At 49.9% G+C, this 21,978-nt stretch overlaps 1 protein-coding gene across 3 annotated transcripts in view; it reads left to right on the forward strand.

Annotated features, from left to right (window-relative positions):
• Positions 1–21,978, forward strand: part of LOC139752890 (uncharacterized) — a 229,513-nt gene that overhangs the window by 192,708 nt on the left and 14,827 nt on the right. The window contains exon 1 of one of the 3 annotated variants that reach the window (XM_071668915.1): positions 21,771–21,932. The exons of the other annotated variants lie outside the window; for them this stretch is intronic. Coding sequence (XP_071525016.1) covers positions 21,930–21,932 — 3 coding nt within the window. The 5' untranslated portion in view covers positions 21,771–21,929. Of the gene's footprint in view, positions 1–21,770; positions 21,933–21,978 lie in introns of those variants that run through there. 3 annotated transcript variants of the gene reach the window in all.

The raw sequence follows: 21,978 nt of genomic DNA on the forward strand, positions 1-21,978 counted from the left end.
CTCCCTATAAACACACACACACACACACACACACACACACACACACACACACACACACACACACACACACACATATGTATGAATTTACCTACAGAGTGTAAAAGAAGCAGTCGGAAATCTACGACTGAGACAAAATGAGAATGGTAGAATGTTCTCCCCCCCCCCCCGTACAATAGACTGTGTTTGGCAGCCCCACGCGGGATGATAGATGTCAGAAATTGGATCAGTGTGGGATATTAAGTTGGGATCCAGTGATACCCTCTATATCTTGGGATCGAGCGAAGGGGTTGGGGGAGGAAGGGGGTTGGGTTGTATTACTTGGCTCCCCTCGTGTGCGAACACGAGAAGACGGGCGAAACCCTCCACGACTCTTTATCTGATTCAAGGATCAGGTGGGAGAAGAGACTGGGTGAAGATGAGAGAGAGAGAGAGAGAGAGAGAGAGAGAGAGTTTGTCTTCTTACGACGTGGTTTTGCCTAGTGGCGGAGCTGGCAATTAGCGTTCACCACAGAAACTGATTGACAAACGAAGAATATATATATATATATATATATATATATATATATATATATATATATATATATATATATATATATATTGGGAAATATTCTGAAAGAAATTTTAGATTCTTGAAATCAAATAAGTGTAAAGATTTTTTCGTTGATGATTTGCGTCATTTTTACTTGTGTTGGTTAGGTTTAAAAGCACAAAGTTTTTTGCGAAACTTTTTCAGAACTTATGGAGGTCTTACCTCTTAACATATGTTTGAGGTCTCAGAGCCACCCACGTCCCTCCTGGCTCACCAGAGCCACCCACGTCCCTCCTGGGTCACCAGAGCCACCCACGTCCCTCCTGGGTCACCAGAGCCACCCACGTCCCTCCTGGGTCACCAGAGCCACCCACGTCCCTCCAGGGTCACCAGAGCCACCCACGTCCCTCCTGGGTCACCAGAGCCACCCACGTCCCTCCTGGGTCACCAGAGCCACTCACGTCTCTCCTGGGTCACCAGAGCCACCCACGTCTCTCTCTTGATCTTACAAGTGGTGTTCCTGTAGACCCGCCTCCCACTGATTACTTCCCCGACATTTTAACTTCCTTTGAGCGTGCCACCCCGTCTGTACCTCACCTAGACAGTGGCCTCCCTACAGACACTGCCTCTAGAGACAGTGACTTCTATAGGCAGCGCCTCTCCCACAGACAGTGAGTGTCTCATTAGGCAGTGCCTTCCTCAAGACGACTTCCCCCTACCCCCATCAAACAGTGCCTTCTACAGACAGTACCTCCTTCAGACACTGCCTTCCAGGAGCAGTGGCGATCGCCACTTAAACCGACCCCTTGTCAAGAGAACCAGTTTAGAAGCTTCACGTTCAGAATAGAATACCCAGCTTCATTGTAGAGTTTGGAAGCTTAAGCTGATGGGTAAAGCTTCCCTCCCCAGCTTTGATATATATATATATATATATATATATATATATATATATATATATATATATATATATATATATATATTGGAAAGGATCACAATTTTGCGCGTGATCAAGATATTCCTATGAGTCCACAGGAAAAATGAAACAGGACAAGTTCCCGAGCGCACTTTCGTGTACTAATCACATCATCAGGGGACAGACAAGAGAGAAATAAAAGTGTTTACCAAATGGCGTCCTATCTTCGTCTCTTCGATATATATCAACTGACTTTTATTTCTCTCTTGTGTCTCCCCTGATGATGTGATTATTACACGAAAGTGCACTCGGGAACTTATCGTGTTTCATTTTCCCCGTGGACTCATAGGAATATATATATATATATATATATATATATATATATATATATATATATATATATATATATATAATCATCCATCCCAATTTCAGACAACCGAACCAGAACGAGACGGATCAAAAGAGGATTAGACAGGATCTGAAGGGATTCATGTAGGCTTTCTGACGTCACTTTGGGATTACAGGAACCCACCCCCACCCCCTGCCTTATGTATTTCCGATACGACCCTTTTAGAGTCTGCCTTAGTACGAATACGGTACTTTAGGTCTAAATATAATGACGTAAAGGGCGACTTTTTTTTTTTTCCCCCGTCCTCACACCTGCCAAGTCTATCTCTCTCTCTCTCTCTCTCTCTCTCTCTCTCTCTCTCTCTCTCTCTCTCTCTCTCTCTCTCTCGTCCACTCCAGCCAGCCTATCCGAACCATTTCGACTCGCGGCTCAGATCTTCCTGGTCGAGCCCGCCCCTTGGAGCCTCCCGCGATCGCCCAGCTACCAGCTTGTCAGGATCTTCCAGGTTTCTGCATTGGGGCTGGAAACGACCAGGGAAGCACCAGTGGAAACTATATATCAAATATTCTTTTTTTTTTTCTTCGTTTTGAGTCGGGTTGACTCTTTCGGTACAGCCATCTACCCTGTGAGTGAAGCGGAGGTTGTTATATGATTAGTATACATTAGTATATATATATATATATATATATATATATATATATATATATATATATATATATATATATATATTATATATATATATATATAAGAGAGAGAGAGAGAGAGAGAGAGAGAGAGAGAGAGAGAGAGAGAGAGAGAGAGAGAGAGAGCTACGTTTGGTTAAGAAGGGACTCTGGTTCATGAATCTGTGATGAACAGGCGAGTGAGTTCATCTGTGGTCAGACGCCTCTAACAGTTACAGTCAACCTCTGTTGGCTGGTACTGGAGCGGTGGTGCTCCTCCTCCACTTAGTGACCCGAGTTTAATACTAGAACAAAGATACGGAGGAACAGACCGCGCGCCGGAACGCACTTCAATCAGCGATAACGAGAGAGAGAGAGAGAGAGAGAGAGAGAGAGAGAGAGAGAGAGAGAGAGAGAGAGAGAGAGAGAGAGCGTATTATCTCTCCACAGTCCCGAAACCAGGCATTATCTCCCAGTGGTGGGAGATCTTTTTGATCTTAGCGGCCGTCAGTCAGTCTGTCTTCACTCAGTTGGGGGAGGGGAGGTCCTGAGCTGCAGTTCCACCTTTGGCAAAGGATCACAGGCAACGTCATAATGAAAGGCGCGTAGGAGGCGTCCGAGTGAGGGCTGGTGTCCCCAAGCACACACACACACACACACACACACACACACACACACACACACACACACACACACACACAAACTCTGGCCTGTCTGTGTTGTATGTGTATGTGTGTGTGTGTGTGTGTGTGTGTGTGTCTTCCTGATGATAAAAAGCAGACGTCACAACTCATTTGTTTTCAGTTACTAAAGACGAAAGCTTTTTTCTATTTTTTTTTTTTTATTTACGTCTAGCTATAGAATTACAGAAAATGGAGAAAATAGATATAAAAAGATAGGCCAGATTGAGCACATTACGTACGTCTGTCATTTGGTTTCACTCAGCACCGGGCCGGCTCTGTGGCGACTCTGCCTCACTCAGCATCGAGCCGGCTCTGTGGCGACTCTACCTCACTCAGCACCGGCCCGGCTCTGTGGCGACTCTGCCTCACTCAGCACCGGCCCGGCTCTGTGGCGAGCGACTCGGGAGCGACGACGAACGTCATCACGGAGGAACACGTCCACTTGTTGGGTTGTTTAACCCGGGAAATAATCACACTCGTGTCATCGTTGACGAAGAGGCGGACAACTCCTCGCCCGGGTTTTCCCTCCTCCGTCCCTCCCACTTGAGCTAAATTGTAGAGTTTAGAGCAGGATGGGGAGCCGCAGGAGCCTTAGGGTTGGTGGTGGGATGGGTTATATATATATATAAAGAAGAGGAGGAGGAACACATGGAATGAATCACCGGGGAAAAGAGAATTTTCGGCGGAATGGTGAGGGGTCAGGGCTTGAGGCGAGGTGTTGTTGTTGATATAGGGAGGCGGCCAGAGGCGGTCCGTTGGTTCTTATTGGGCTTTGTCTTCTCCGCTCACATCACCACCCACCAACCTTCAGTCTATTGGCAAACTCTTTCTTTATCTCTTATATATATATATATATATATATATATATATATATATATATATATATATATATATATATATATATCTTTCTTTCTTTCTTTCTTTCATACTATTCGCCATTTCCCGCGTTAGCAAGGTAGCGTTAAGAACAGAGGACTGGGCCTCTGAGGGAATATCCTCACCTAGCCTCATTCTCTGTTCCCTCTTTTGGAAAATTTAAAAAAAAACGAGAGGGGAGGATTTCCAGCCCCCCGCTCCCTCCCCTTTTAGTCGCCTTCTACGACACGCAGGGAATACGTGGGAAGTATTCTTTCTCCCCTATCTATATATATATATATATATATATATATATATATATATATATATATATATATATATATATATTACACAGTTTGTGGCCTCTGTCTACTCGAGGTTATAGTTCGTGTGAAAAGTCACCTTTGGCGAGGCTGTATCAATGGGAAAAAAGTATCGTCAGAGAACTACTCACTCTAAAGGAGTCCATCATTTCCCCGCTGCTGGAAGCAGCGCAGCCTTGGAGTTGCAGAAACACTTGGGAAAGGGGTTCCGAGTAACTCCAACACCCTCCCGAAGGAGAAATCCTGGGGTAATTATACATATATAGTATAATGTGTTATACTGTACTCGATCGGCATTTCCGGCGTTAGCGAGGTAGCGCCAGGAACAAACGAAGAATGGCTACATCCTCTCACATCCATTCTTTAGCTTTCATGTGTAATGCACCGAAACCACAGCTCCCAATCCACAACCAGACCCATACAACTTCCCATGATCTAACCATGGATGCTTCACATGCGTTGGTTCAGTCTATTGACAGCACGTCGACCTCAGTATATCACATCGTTCCAATTCACTCTATCCCGTGCACACCTTTCACCGTCCTGCAAGTTCAGACCCCGATCGCTCAGAACCTTTTTCCACTCCATCCATCTTCCAGTTTTCCTCCCCCACTACATAGTCTTAACATCTTCCACAAAGCATCTCTATCAACCCTATCATATTCCCTTTCCAAATCCATTTGCTTAAGTGTTTCGCACACATTCTTTAAAGCAAACACCTGAACCACACATATTCTTCCTCTTTTGAAACCACATTTCTCCCTGATCCGATGCTCTGTATATGCCTTCACCCTCTCAATCAATATCCTTTCATACAGGTTACCTCTGTAGTTTGAATGCTCACCTCTATCCCCTTTGCCTGTATACATCCGCACTAGACATTCGTTTCGCCAGTCCTTAGGCACCTCACCATGATCCACGCATACGTTGAAAATCCTTTCCAACCAATCAACAAAATATTCACCCCCTTTCTTATATTCAACAGCAGTGCCATCCACATCAGCCGCCTTGCCGGATTTCATCTTACGCAAGGCTTTCACCACCCCTTCTTTTGTTCACCAAACCATTTCACATACCATCCCGACCAAATCACCCTACATCTGTCATCCGCCAATTTGGTATCAAAGACAGTTGACAGTCTTTCAGAATACTCACTCCATCTCCTCACTTCATCATTACCTGTTGTCACTTCCCCTTTTGCTCATTTCACCGACTGTTCTCTTGTAATTCGCACATTATTTACCTCCTTCCAAAACATCTTATTCTCCTTGAAATTTACTGATACTTTCTCACCCCAACTCTCATTTTCCCTCTTTTTCAACCTTTGCACCTTCACTTTGAACTCCTGCAGCTTTCTCTTATACATTTGCCAATAATATTTTGCACTCCATTCCTGTTAGTACCGCACCGCCCGAACGCCTTTCTTTTCTCTTTCACCAGCAACTTTACTTCTTCATCCCACCACTCACTTCACTTTCTAATCTGCCCACATCCCACTTTTCTCATGCCACATACATCTCTTGCACATGCCATCACCGCTTCCCTAAATACCTCTCATTCCTCACCCACTCCCATTGCCTCATTTGCTCTCACCTTTTGCCATTCTACCCTCAATCTTTCTCGGTGTTTCTTCAAACAATTCCCCTCTCCAGGCTCACTTACTCTCACCACTCTCGTCTCCCCAACAGCGTTTCTTCTTCGAAAACTTTTACAACTCTTCGCCTTCGCCTACACAAGATAGTGATCAGACATCCCTCCAGCTACCCCTCTCAGCACATTTGCACCCAAAAGTCTTTCTTTTACCCTCCCTTTCGATAAATTTGTAATCAAATAATGGGCGTTGACCATCTCTCCATCTCACATACGTATACTTGTGTATATCCCTCCTTAAACCAGGTATTCCCAATCACCAGTCCTTTTTAAGCACGCTTTTCTACAAGTTGTTCATCATCTCCATTCATGACATTGAATACCCCATGCGTACCAGTTATAACCTCCTCTACCACATTTCTTATCTTCGCCTTTAAGTCACCCATCACTAACACCCCAGTCTTTTGCATCAAAACTGTTGACACTCACTCCGCCGTTCCCAAAACTCTTGCCTCTCATGATTTTTCTTCGCATGACCGGGTGCATAAGCACTGATAACCACCCACCACCTCTCACCATCCACTTTCAGTTTTACCCACATCAATCTAGAATTCACTTCCGCACACTCTGTCACACACTTCCACAACTCCTGCTTCAGGAGTAGTGCTCCTCCTACCTTAGCTCTTGTCCTATCACCAACCCCTAACTTTACTCCTATTTGACATTTCCAAACCATTTTTCCCCTCTGCCCTTGAGCTTTGTTTCACTCAGAGCCAGAACATCCAGGTTTTTATCTTGAAACGTACTAGCTATCTCTCCTCTCTTCTCATCTTGGTTACATCCACACACGTTCAGACACGCCAGCCTTAGCCTTCACGGAGGATGAGCACTCCCCGCTTGGCTCCTTCTTCTCTTCCTGTTTTAGAAATTGAAATACAAGAAGGGGGTTCAAGCCCCCCGCTCCCGCCGCTTTTCAGTCGCCCTCTTTGATAAGCCAGAAATTCAGAGGTAGAATTCTTTCTCCCCTACCCCAGGGATATATATATATATATATATATATATATATATATATATATATATATATATATATATATATATATATATATCATATGGATATCATTGGTGTCCATTGGGAATGAAAAGTCACCCTTGGCAAGGATTTGTCGTCGTCACTTGACGAAAACGAATACAGTCTAGTTGAAGAACTTCTCCATTCAGATGAGTCTACCTTGTCCCTGCTACTGAGCATAACGCAGCCTTGGCGCTGTAGGAAGCCCTTGGTTGGGGTATTCTGTGGCTGTGGTGCTAGGACCCCTTTTTGAAAGGGGTCCTGGGATTGTTGAAGTATGATAATGATAATAATAATGATGTTAAAATTGGGGGAAAGACCCTACACTATGAGTTGATGTAGCGTCATATACCATCAGCTTACTGTGTCTTGAGGGGGAGACATGATCATACCGAGTTGCGACACGACCATAAGACAGACCAGTTGGTGAGGGAGAGGGAATGTACCACACCCTCATGTCACCTGGCCTGGGCTTGTAGCTTCACGAGACCCGCTGGCACCACCACCGCCACCACTCACTCACTCACTCGCTGCCTGGTTGGCTATCTGGCTGCCCACTCCGCGTTATCAGACCTCCCGCTAACTTTTCCTATATTTTTTTCGCTTTAGAAATCGTAAGAGCCGCTACTCCAGACTGAGGACTGTGCCATGACACATGTTTGAGTTGCTAACGTGCGGCCGGGCAGGTGTGTTCCCCGGGGCGGGGCAAAGGTCGACGTGAGGAGGCTGATAAGGAGGTGGGTTTCCCAGACAGGGTCGAGTGTGTCGTATGATGGAAGGGTTGGTAAGAGTGAGGGAGGAAGGGAGAGGGACGGGGCGACGAGCCTGCCCACACACACACACGCACACACCTACCCCTAAACAAGGGTACCGTCATACTAGACCACCAGCCCGGCCAGCTCGTCCACCGCTGATGGGACAAGGATCGTCCACCTCGTCCTCTGGTAAGCGAAGTTCTCGCCCGCCTCAGCGAGGGAGGGCCAGGAACAGCCGACTGATCCATCGCAGATCCTCTGTTGGTCGTGGGATTTTGCCTCACCTTTCACACCAGCTCTCCTCCTCCTCCTCCTCCTCCTCCGTATTGTTCCGTCGCTGTTGACCTCAAGTTACGTTCAACTGTTCAACGAGGAGGCTGGTCTTTCCATGACCATAACTTCTCCCACAGGAATCATCATCAACCCAGAGCAGGTCCTTTTGAGTCCAGACCGACTGACGTATAAAAAGACATTTACTTGACTTAAAGAAACCCAGATCCAGTTCATTTTATTACCTTCAACTTTTTTTTTTTCAAATTCAATCAACAATAGACCAGTTCCACACACACACACACACACACACACACACACACACACACACACACACAGCCCATAGGGAGATGTTCATAGCCAGCCAACAACAGACTAGGCCTTCACACACACACACACACACACACACACACACGCACACACACACACACCTGGAGACGAGGGAGCCATAGCCAGTGGACACTACCACACCACTCGTCACATTACAGCAGCCAGCAGGTCGACCTGTGTGTGGCGGGGGCAAGCTGTCATCACGTCAGCCGGCGGCGGGCGGCGCGACGGGCGAGCGGCGGCCTCTTGAGTAATCTCGACTTTATCAGTTGACGAACTTGACGGCTTCGATATCTTCACATCATGATGATGATGATCATGATGATGAGATGAAGATGATAATGAAGATGATGGTGATGATGATGATTATGATGATAATGATGATGAAGATGATCGTGATGATGAGACGATGATGATGATGATCATGATGATGAGATGAAGATGATCGTGATGATGAGATGAAGATGATGATCATGATGATGAGATGAAGATGATGATGATCATGATGAGATGAAGATGATGATCATGATGATGAGATGAAGATGATGATCATGATGATGAGATGAAGATGATGATCATGATGATGAGATGAAGATGATGATCATGATGACGATGATGATGGTCTCCTGTGGCGCTCTGAATGTAGATAGTGTGAGTGTGCGCCTGTATGCGTGTGCGTGCGTGCGCGCGCGTGCTTGAGGCAAGTCATTACAATGCATCTTGAAGTGTTACATATTTCACTATCCCTCTCCTCGCTGTGAGCCACAACTGCACTTCCTACATGTATATATGACCAACGTTAATGTTCACATGTGAAATAACCTGAGCAACTTGAAATAGCCGCCCCGTTAATCTCACCCCCGCCCCACACACACCCCACTCCACACACACACACACACACACACACAACACACACCCACACACACACACACACACACACACACACACACACACACACCACTCCACACACACACACACACACACACACACACACACACACACACACACACCCCACTCCACACACACACACCCCACTCCACACACACACACACACACACACACACACACACACACACACACACACACACACACACACACACACCACACACACACACACACACACACAAACGCGCGCGCGCGCGCTGCTGCCGGAGCCAACACCACCTCCTCTCGACCATGAGTGGTGTAAGGCTAGGTCGCTCTCCCCTGCTGTTCGAGCAATATATATATATATATATATATATATATATATATATATATATATATATATATATATATATGCACATACATACATATATTCGCATGTCCAAACAGAAAGAAGAATGATTCTCCCAAATAGATTTTTCCCGAGGAAATATGAAATCGTATATGGATATATGATAAAGATACATATATCAATACATACATACATGAATGCATATATGCCTACGTATGTATATACCCAGCGAAGCAAAAGTTAGTATGGAATCCACCAAGTGATCCACAGCAACACGTACCATCACCATACGAACGGTAGTATAACACGGACACACTGGCCTTGTACAGGGGGAGGTGTATACCACGGACACACTGGCCTTGTACAAGGGGGAGGTGTATAACACGGACACACTGGCCTTGTACAGGGGGAGGCGTATTTCCCGGACCCAAATGGCCCTTTTACAAAGGGGGGGGGTATACCACAAAAAACCCCCTTGTTCGGGGGAAAGGGGTTACCAAAACACACCCTTTCCCTTTTACAGGGGGAAGGGTGTTAAACCCCGGAAAAGTTTGGGACAGGGGGGGGGGGGTTTTAAAAATCCGAAGGGGGGGGTTATTTAAAAACCATCCTTTTAAGGGGGGGGTTTTATACCAACCGGGCCAAGGGCCCTTTTACAAGGGGGAATTTACCACGGGGCCCCTCCAAAGGGGGGGGGAACCACCCCTGGGCCTTTTAGGGGGGGGTTTCCCACCCCTTTTCGGGGGATTAACCAGGAAATTTTGGCCCTTTTTCGGGGGGGTTGTTCCCCCACGGTTTTGCCGGGGGGTTTCCACACCCCCCGGGCCCTTTTGGGGGGGATGAAACCCACCCCCCCCCCCTTTCCCACCACGGGCCTTTTCCCCAATGAATACCCCGGACCCCCCTCCTTTTACATTGGCCTCCCCTCCCTTTAAAAACTTTTCCCCCATCCTAAAAATGGAACCCCCATATTACCTCCCCAAACCCTTCCTCACCAAATCCCCGGGACCCCTCCAAAGGGGGAAAACCTCCCGGCCTTAACCCCCCACCATTGGCCTCCCCTTTTTAAATTTACCAAAGGTTTCCCCAAAAATCCCCGGGCCTCCCCCCCGGTTTCCCCATTTCCCCCCCCCACCCACCTGGCCTCCCCTTACTGAAATACCTCCCCTTTTCCCACCCCACCACCTGGCCTCCCCAAAATAAAATACCCCCCCATTCCCCACCCATCCACCTGGCCTCCCCATACTGAAATACCTCCCCAGTCCTCACCCATCCACCTGGCCTCCCCATACTGAACTACCTCCCCAGTTCCCCACCCATCCACCTGGCCTCCCCATACTGAACTACCTCCCCAGTCCTCACCCATCCACCTGGCCTCCCCATACTGAACTACCTCCCCAGTCCCTACCGACCCAGTAGCCCCCCCTCACACACCAGTCAGTCAGCCCACACCACAACGTCTGCATCCACCTGTTGAACTCTCCCTCCTCTTCTCTGGTCCTCCACTTTACCCTGACACACACACCCCTCCATCCCCACCACGGCACGCCATCCACTGGGCATTCCATTAGAAGTGGTTGGGATGGAGGGGAGAGAGGGAGTAGCAGTGAGGGGGAGGAGGAGGAACCTAAAGGTTGAAGGAAGGGGAGTGGGAGGAGTATTGAATGGTGAGGGAGGGAGAGGTGGGGAGGAATATGGAGGCAGAAGGAGGAAGACCACAGGTCTGTCGGCCGCTTCACTCCACCTGTTGGGCCGCTCCACACCAACTGCCTCTGCTCACTCCACCTGTTGGCCCACCCCACACCAACTGCCTCTGCTCACTCCACCTGTTGGCCCGCCCCACACCACCTGCCTCTGCTCACTCCACCTGTTGGCCCACCCCACGGCTCCCGGCCACCTTTCTAAATGCATTGAAGACCCGCAAGGATAACACACACGGCCAATCCCCATTACGGACCAGCGCGTGACCGGGGCGGACCCCCACCTACACTGCAGGTGACGACCCTCCTCACCACACCGTCATAACGTCGGGTAAACACAGCGCTGTGATTGTACGTGGGAATCCCGGTGTTGAGGTGTGTGCTGGGCGCCGCCCTCCCCTCACTTGGGGATTTGAGTGAGTGGCAACGATGATGTGTGTGGGTGTGAGTGTGTGTGTGTGTGTGGGTGTGTGTGTGTGGTGTCTCGGAAATCTACAGAAAACATCACACGGGAATACGCAGCTGTCAGAAATAACAAGGACATAAAGCTATGCTAAAGGTTATGTACATCCAACAAGAACATAAAGGTAACGTAACGACTACATACAGAAAAGCACACAGCTCGCTTAAAGCCTACACACAGCTGCCATGACGACCAAACGAGGTAGTTCCGTCTGACTGAAGAATCCAACCCTGTCATGTGTCCAAACGTGTGGCCGGACTGTTGTGGCTGGGGTCGTACGGTGACTGGGGTCGTACAGTGACTGGAGTCGTACGGCGACTGGGGTCGTGCAGTGGCTGGAGTCGTACGGCGACTGGGGTCGTACAGTGGCTGGAGTCGTACAGCGACTGGGATCGTACGGTGGCTGGAGTCGTACAGCGACTGGGTTCGTGCAGTGGCGCTTGGGACCTAGGGTCGTACAGTGGCTCTTAGGAGCTGGGGTCATGAAAAGTCAAGCGAACTCACGGGATATGGCCATGATGGGCGTCGGGACGTGGCCCTGGGGAACGACGCCAGGCCCAGGGGACAGCACTCACGGCCAAGAGAGCTCGAGGCTTCGCCAGGGTAGAACCAACCAAGCTCTGGGCGTAGGGAGGTGGGGTGTTCCTCACCCCAGCAGCAGTGGCGGAGGGAGTTACATCAGGTGTTTTATCTTGGTGCAAGTCCTGATGGTGGTGGTGGTGTCACTGGGCACAGGCCCCCGTGGTACGTGACCAGCTCCTTCCTTGCCTCTCCTCCTTACACACAGGTCTCTCTCCCAAGCCTTTGTGGTGGTCCGACCCCACGCGCACACACACACACACACACACACACACACACACACACACACACACACACCTCAGTCCTAAAACTTACCTTAGAACATACAAGCCTTGGAGATATGTGATTAATTACCTTAAAAAAATGTCGTAAGAGGGGACTCAAAATCTGATCAATGGGTAAACATTAATGACGCTAATTAGTAGTATTATCGGGTCTAATTAACACTGGCCCTTCCTGCAGTTTGCTCAACTACAACACCGCACTAATTAAGGCCCATTAGCCCAACTTAAGGTAATATGTCTGTGATTACCTGATCTTCCCCCGGGGGTTCCCACACTGTAATGGTTCTGGGTTGCTTGGGTCGAACGGAGGCTGAGGTCGAACGATGGCTGGGGTCGAACGGTGGCTGGGGTCGTATAGTGGAAGGTTTCGTACGGTGATTGGGGTCGTTTGGTAGCTGGGGTCGTACAGTGGAAGGTTTCGTACGGTGGCTGGGATCGTACGGTGACTGGGGTCGTACAGTGGAATGTGTCGTACGGTGATTGGAGTCGTACGGTGGCTGGTATCGTACGGTGGCTGGGGTCGTACAGTGGAAGGTGTCGTACGGTGGCTGGGGTCGTACAGTGGAAAATGTCGTACGGTGGCTGGGGTCGCACAGCGACTGGGGTCGCACAGTGGGACGGGATGAACCAAGAGTAGTGATCGCCATGGCTTATAGGGAGCTACACACCAGATCATTATGACTGTCACGAGTACGACAGCGACGACCCTTGGGTATGATGGCCTAGCCTCTGAGGGAACACCTTTAACAGGTCAGGTTAAGGGTCGTACCATGCCCGATTAAAAACCAAAAGGACCCCCAGGTTTTTGAAAGGGGGGAAAACTCGGTTTCCAGCCCGCCCTTTATCCCCGGGGGAATTTTTTTTTAAGGGGTTCAACCGGGTTTTTTTTAAGGGCCCCCCGTCCTGGGCCCCGGGGAAAAACCCCGGAACGGCCACCCCCGAAAGGGGTAACCCCGGCTGCCCCCGCCCTGGTTGATTTTCCGGACAAAAACCCCCGGGGGTTTTTCACTTTTCCCCCGAACCCCCATACACCCACGGCGCCCAGTCCTTCCCAAAACACCCCCGGGGCGCCAGCTCGAACCGATACACCCACGGCGCCCGCCGGCCGATACACCCCCCGGGGGCCAGCTCGGCCCCTCCCCCCACGGACGCCAGTCCTTCCCAATACACCACGGACGCCAGCCCGCCCCTCCCCACCAGCCCCTCATGCTGTGAGGGGCCGCCCCCATGAGGCTACAGCCCATCCCCACAAAGGGGCATTTCTTTCAAGTGTTATTCAAAGGTGGGCGCCAGTGCCCCTTTCATCGTAGGACCGTCCGGTACACGGCTAAACCACAGCTGTTTACCTTGGCGGCGGCCCGACCCTGTCGTGTGTCAGTCCTCAAGTGGGGTTATCAGCACGCGTGTGTGTGTGTGTGTGTGTGTGTGTGTGTGTGTGTGTGTGTGGACGTGCGGACACGCGCGTGTTCCTCGCCCGGCCACGTCGCCTGCCTGCATGTCCAACCTCAAGTGTTTCCATTAAGTACTTAAAAGTGAACCAGCTCTTTTACCTGCCCCATGCTTAAAGGGCATGGGGCCACGGGGGAAAACCAAAAGGGCTTTAAACGGAAAGCCCAGGTCATCATACATACGGAAAGCCCAGGTCATCATGCACCACGGAAAAAACCCCGGTCTTTCACCTCGGCAAACCCAGGTCATGCACTACGGAAAGCCCAGGTCATGCACCACGGAAAACCCAGGTCATGAACCACGGAAAGCCCAGGTCATCATACACTACGGAAAGCCCAGATCATGCACCTCGGCAAACCCAGGTCATGCACTACGGAAAGCCCAGGTCATGCACCACGGAAAACCCAGGTCATGCACCACGGAAAATCCAGATCATGCACCACGGAAAACCCAGGTCATGCACCACGGAAAATCCAGGTGATGCACTACGGAAAACCCAAGTCATGCACCACGGAAAATCCAGATCATGCACCACGGAAAACCCAGGTCATGCACCACGGAAAACCCAGGTCATGCACCACGGAAAATCCAGATCATGCACCACGGAAAATCCAGATCATGCACCACGGAAAACCCAGGTCATGCACCACGGAAAATCCAGATCATGCACCACGGAAAACCCAGGTCATGCACCACGGAAAACCCAGGTCATGCACCACGGAAAACCCAGGTCATGCACCACGGAAAACCCAGGTCATGCACCACGGAAAACCCAGGTCATGCACCACGGAAAACCCAGGTCATGCACCACGGAAAACCCAGGTCATGCACCACGGAAAACCCAGGTCATGCACCACGGAAAATCCAGATCATGCACCACGGAAAACCCAGGTCATGCACTACGGAAAGCCCAGGTCATCATACACTACGGAAAGCCCAGGTCATCATACACTACGGAAAGCCCAGGTCATGCACCACGGAAAACCCAGGTCATGCACCACGGAAAATCCAGATCATGCACCACGGAAAATCCAGATCATGCACCACGGAAAATCCAGATCATGCACCACGGAAAATCCAGATCATGCACCACGGAAAACCCAGGTCATGCACCACGGAAAACCCAGGTCATGCACCACGGAAAATCCAGATCATGCACCACGGAAAACCCAGGTCATGCACCACGGAAAATCCAGATCATGCACCACGGAAAACCCAGGTCATGCACCACGGAAAACCCAGGTCATGCACCACGGAAAACCCAGGTCATGCACCACGGAAAACCCAGGTCATGCACCACGGAAAACCCAGGTCATGCACCACGGAAAACCCAGGTCATGCACCACGGAAAATCCAGATCATGCACCACGGAAAATCCAGATCATGCACCACGGAAAATCCAGATCATGCACCACGGAAAACCCAGGTCATGCACTACGGAAAGCCCAGGTCATCATACACTACGGAAAGCCCAGGTCATCATACACTACGGAAAGCCCAGGTCATCATACACTACGGAAAGCCCAGGTCATCATACACTACGGAAAGCCCAGGTCATCATACACTACGGAAAGCCCAGGTCATCATACACTACGGAAAGCCCAGGTCATGCACCACGGAAAATCCAGATCATGCACCACGGAAAACCCAGGTCATGCACTACGGAAAGCCCAGGTCATCATACACTACGGAAAGCCCAGGTCATCATACACTACGGAAAGCCCAGGTCATCATACACTACGGAAAGCCCAGGTCATCATGCACCACGGAAAATCCAGATCATGCACCACGGAAAATCCAGATCATGCACCACGGAAAACCCAGGTCATGCACCACGGAAAATCCAGATCATGCACCACGGAAAATCCAGATCATGCACCACGGAAAATCCAGATCATGCACCACGGAAAATCCAGATCATGCACCACGGAAAATCCAGATCATGCACCACGGAAAATCCAGATCATGCACCACGGAAAACCCAGGTCATGCACCACGGAAAACCCAGGTCATGCACCACGGAAAATCCAGATCATGCACCACGGAAAATCCAGATCATGCACCACGGAAAATCCAGATCATGCACCACGGAAAATCCAGATCATGCACCACGGAAAACCCAGGTCATGCACCACGGAAAATCCAGATCATGCACCACGGAAAATCCAGATCATGCACCACGGAAAACCCAGGTCATGCACCACGGAAAACCCAGGTCATGCACTACGGAAAGCCCAGGTCATCATGCACCACGGAAAATCCAGATCATGCACCACGGAAAATCCAGATCATGCACCACGGAAAACCCAGGTCATGCACCACGGAAAATCCAGATCATGCACCACGGAAAATCCAGATCATGCACCACGGAAAATCCAGATCATGCACCACGGAAAACCCAGGTCATGCACTACGGAAAGCCCAGGTCATGCACCACGGAAAATCCAGATCATGCACCACGGAAAATCCAGATCATGCACCACGGAAAATCCAGATCATGCACCACGGAAAACCCAGGTCATGCACCACGGAAAACCCAGGTCATGCACCACGGAAAACCCAGGTCATGCACCACGGAAAACCCAGGTCATGCACTACGGAAAGCCCAGGTCATCATGCACCACGGAAAATCCAGATCATGCACCACGGAAAATCCAGATCATGCACCACGGAAAATCCAGATCATGCACCACGGAAAATCCAGATCATGCACCACGGAAAATCCAGATCATGCACCACGGAAAACCCAGGTCATGCACCACGGAAAACCCAGGTCATGCACTACGGAAAGCCCAGGTCATCATACACTACGGAAAGCCCAGGTCATCATACACTACGGAAAGCCCAGGTCATCATACACTACGGAAAGCCCAGGTCATCATACACTACGGAAAGCCCAGGTCATCATACACTACGGAAAGCCCAGGTCATGCACCACGGAAAACCCAGGTCATGCACTACGGAAAGCCCAGGTCATCATACACTACGGAAAGCCCAGGTCATCATACACTACGGAAAGCCCAGGTCATCATGCACCACGGAAAACCCAGGTCATGCACTACGGAAAGCCCAGGTCATCATGCACCACGGAAAACCCAGGTCATGCACCACGGAAAACCCAGGTCATGCACTACGGAAAGCCCAGGTCATCATGCACCACGGAAAATCCAGATCATGCACCACGGAAAACCCAGGTCATGCACCACGGAAAATCCAGATCATGCACCACGGAAAATCCAGATCATGCACCACGGAAAACCCAGGTCATGCACCACGGAAAATCCAGATCATGCACCACGGAAAACCCAGGTCATGCACCACGGAAAATCCAGATCATGCACCACGGAAAATCCAGATCATGCACCACGGAAAATCCAGATCATGCACCACGGAAAACCCAGGTCATGCACCACGGAAAACCCAGGTCATGCACTACGGAAAGCCCAGGTCATCATACACTACGGAAAGCCCAGGTCATGCACCACGGAAAATCCAGATCATGCACCACGGAAAACCCAGGTCATGCACCACGGAAAACCCAGGTCATGCACTACGGAAAGCCCAGGTCATCATACACTACGGAAAGCCCAGGTCATCATGCACCACGGAAAACCCAGGTCATGCACCACGGAAAACCCAGGTCATGCACTACGGAAAGCCCAGGTCATCATACACTACGGAAAGCCCAGGTCATCATACACTACGGAAAGCCCAGGTCATCATACACTACGGAAAGCCCAGGTCATCATACACTACGGAAAGCCCAGGTCATCATACACTACGGAAAGCCCAGGTCATCATACACTACGGAAAGCCCAGGTCATCATACACTACGGAAAGCCCAGGTCATCATACACTACGGAAAGCCCAGGTCATGCACCACGGAAAACCCAGGTCATGCACCACGGAAAATCCAGATCATGCACCACGGAAAACCCAGGTCATGCACTACGGAAAGCCCAGGTCATCATACACTACGGAAAGCCCAGGTCATCATGCACCACGGAAAACCCAGGTCATGCACCACGGAAAATCCAGATCATGCACCACGGAAAACCCAGGTCATGCACTACGGAAAGCCCAGGTCATGCACCACGGAAAACCCAGGTCATGCACCACGGAAAACCCAGGTCATGCACCACGGAAAATCCAGATCATGCACCACGGAAAATCCAGATCATGCACCACGGAAAATCCAGATCATGCACCACGGAAAATCCAGATCATGCACCACGGAAAATCCAGATCATGCACCACGGAAAATCCAGATCATGCACCACGGAAAACCCAGGTCATGCACTACGGAAAGCCCAGGTCATCATGCACCACGGAAAACCCAGGTCATGCACTACGGAAAGCCCAGGTCATCATACACTACGGAAAGCCCAGGTCATCATGCACCACGGAAAATCCAGATCATGCACCACGGAAAACCCAGGTCATGCACCACGGAAAATCCAGATCATGCACCACGGAAAATCCAGATCATGCACCACGGAAAACCCAGGTCATGCACCACGGAAAATCCAGATCATGCACCACGGAAAATCCAGATCATGCACCACGGAAAACCCAGGTCATGCACCACGGAAAATCCAGATCATGCACCACGGAAAACCCAGGTCATGCACCACGGAAAATCCAGATCATGCACCACGGAAAACCCAGGTCATGCACTACGGAAAGCCCAGGTCATCATACACTACGGAAAGCCCAGGTCATGCACCACGGAAAATCCAGATCATGCACCACGGAAAACCCAGGTCATGCACCACGGAAAACCCAGGTCATGCACTACGGAAAGCCCAGGTCATCATACACTACGGAAAGCCCAGGTCATGCACCACGGAAAATCCAGATCATGCACCACGGAAAATCCAGATCATGCACCACGGAAAACCCAGGTCATGCACCACGGAAAATCCAGATCATGCACCACGGAAAACCCAGGTCATGCACCACGGAAAATCCAGATCATGCACCACGGAAAACCCAGGTCATGCACTACGGAAAGCCCAGGTCATGCACCACGGAAAACCCAGGTCATGCACTACGGAAAGCCCAGGTCATCATACACTACGGAAAGCCCAGGTCATCATACACTACGGAAAGCCCAGGTCATCATACACTACGGAAAGCCCAGGTCATCATACACTACGGAAAGCCCAGGTCATCATACACTACGGAAAGCCCAGGTCATCATACACTACGGAAAGCCCAGGTCATCATGCACCACGGAAAATCCAGATCATGCACCACGGAAAATCCAGATCATGCACCACGGAAAATCCAGATCATGCACCACGGAAAATCCAGATCATGCACCACGGAAAACCCAGGTCATGCACCACGGAAAACCCAGGTCATGCACCACGGAAAATCCAGATCATGCACCACGGAAAATCCAGATCATGCACCACGGAAAATCCAGATCATGCACCACGGAAAACCCAGGTCATGCACCACGGAAAATCCAGATCATGCACCACGGAAAACCCAGGTCATGCACCACGGAAAACCCAGGTCATGCACCACGGAAAATCCAGATCATGCACCACGGAAAATCCAGATCATGCACCACGGAAAACCCAGGTCATGCACTACGGAAAGCCCAGGTCATCATGCACCACGGAAAACCCAGGTCATGCACCACGGAAAATCCAGATCATGCACCACGGAAAACCCAGGTCATGCACCACGGAAAATCCAGATCATGCACCACGGAAAACCCAGGTCATGCACCACGGAAAATCCAGATCATGCACCACGGAAAACCCAGGTCATGCACCACGGAAAATCCAGATCATGCACCACGGAAAACCCAGGTCATGCACTACGGAAAGCCCAGGTCATCATGCACCACGGAAAATCCAGATCATGCACCACGGAAAATCCAGATCATGCACCACGGAAAACCCAGGTCATGCACTACCGTTAAGAGATTTCGTTATCGAAGTGATACATGTGTGAAAGTATGAGAGTAAGTAAGAGTGTGAAAGTCTACGTTGGGGCAAGTGTTAGTGTGAATGAGTAATGTTAGAGTGTGAAAGTATATGAGTTAGTAAGAGTGTGAAAGTCTACGTTGGGGCAAGTGTTAGTGTGAGTGAGTAATGTGAGAGTGTGAAAGTATAAGAGTAAGTAAGAGTGTGAAAGTCTACGTTGGGGCAAGTGTTAGCATGAGTGAGTAATGTGAGATACAGCACACATGCAAGTGTGTATCGAGGTTATGTGTAGTGTCATTGTGGTTAGGTAATGTTTTCATGGATGGGACATTAATGAGACTGGGGCAAGGTTAGGGGAGATATTATGAAGAGAAAGAGAAAGTGGAAGTTGCCACTGCTGTTGTATGCAGATGATACTGAGTTGTTGGTGAAACGAGAGGAAGATATGGGTAGAATGAGGAAGATACGTTTCGGGGAAGGATGTTGGGAAGGGAATACGAATAAAAGGGGGAGAAGATCTGGTTTCTGAGAGGGATGTGAGCCATGGTGTGATATTATGCTTAGGGGAGCAAAAGGTTCATTAAGGATATTAGGAAGGAAAGTCAGTCGTGCAGTGAGAACTCTGGTGAATGGTAGAGATGTGAGTGTGTAGTGTAGTAGAGCCTCACACGATGGGGTACTTGTTCTAACTCTGGTGTGTGGATATGTAACCCGAAATTGGTCAGGAGAGAGTTAAAGTTTAGGGTCAGAAGACATGGGAAACTTGATAAGTTTAGATGAATTTAAGATGATATAAATAGAGAGTGGGGCATGAAGACGTGAGAAGGATGTTTGGTGAGAAGACGTCGCTGGAAACGAAGAATGGAGCGAGAAGGATGTGTGGCCAGAGGACGTCACTAGAAAGGCGTTTGGTTTGGCCATGTAGAACGTTTGGCAGATAATAGATGGTTTAAGACGATTTATGTACGTATCAGTTTAGTCGATGAGAAAAAGGGGAGGTCGACCGCGGAAGCGCGTGGTAGCTGCAGGGAGAGTTCTGATCAGGGTTGTGGATATGTCACGCGAAGATGCCAAAGGAATGTCTTGGGGACCGATTGCCGTAGATGCATTTTGCGCACAGTTTACAATGCTGTTGCTGGTATACGATGAGCACTGATGACGTCTGGTGTAGCCACACGTTCCTCCCTCTCTTAGACCCGTGCATCGTCTTAGCATGGATCCCAGACACATACCCCCTGTAGGACCACCTGATCACCTCAATATATTTTAGGCGAAGGTAACCACCACCTAATATACTGGAGGGACCAGCTCTCCCCATAAGGTGGACGATATTTCGTCCATCGTGACACACGACCCCCTCCTGGAACCCACATGACGACCAGTGCGCTGGCAAAATGTCATCTTTGGATGGTACACCACATCTCTTGACTCAAGTACTTGGGTTGATCCTCCGCTGGTGTGGGAGACCATGTCTCCATCTCCTCCTCCTCCTCCTACCCTGATGATGGAGGTTAAGCCGGATCCCTCGGCTGTAGTGGTTCTGATATCACCTCTTACCAAACTTTCGCGAGCTAATGAGCCTTATCACCTACCTGTTCCTCCTCCTCCCACCTTGCTCTACGTGGGTACAGCAGCGGAGCAAACCCCGCTCCCTCCCTCCCTCTCTCTCTCTCTTAGGTGGCGGGAAATTAAACACCACCCACCACACGTACGTAGCGCCTGGTGACGTCACGGATTTGGTGACGTCAGAGACAGGGCGGCTGCTGTATATATATATAAAAGGAGGGCGGCTCCGGCCACCACTCTCTCACTTACCTCCAGTGCCGCAGTGGCCTCTTGACCATCCATCCGGCTAGGGGGGGATTATACCGTCCTGCGCACCCGTGCTGAGCCCCGTCTCGTCTTGCAGTCCAGGGAAAGAGACAGAAAGACAGACACACACACACACCCACGTTGTGACCTGTGACCATGGTGAGTACTGAGGAAGGAAGGAGGTCGTTGGGTTGTGCGGGCGCGC

This window comes from Panulirus ornatus, chromosome 13, assembly GCF_036320965.1.
Source record: "Panulirus ornatus isolate Po-2019 chromosome 13, ASM3632096v1, whole genome shotgun sequence".
NCBI classification, from domain to species: Eukaryota; Metazoa; Arthropoda; class Malacostraca; order Decapoda; family Palinuridae; genus Panulirus; species Panulirus ornatus.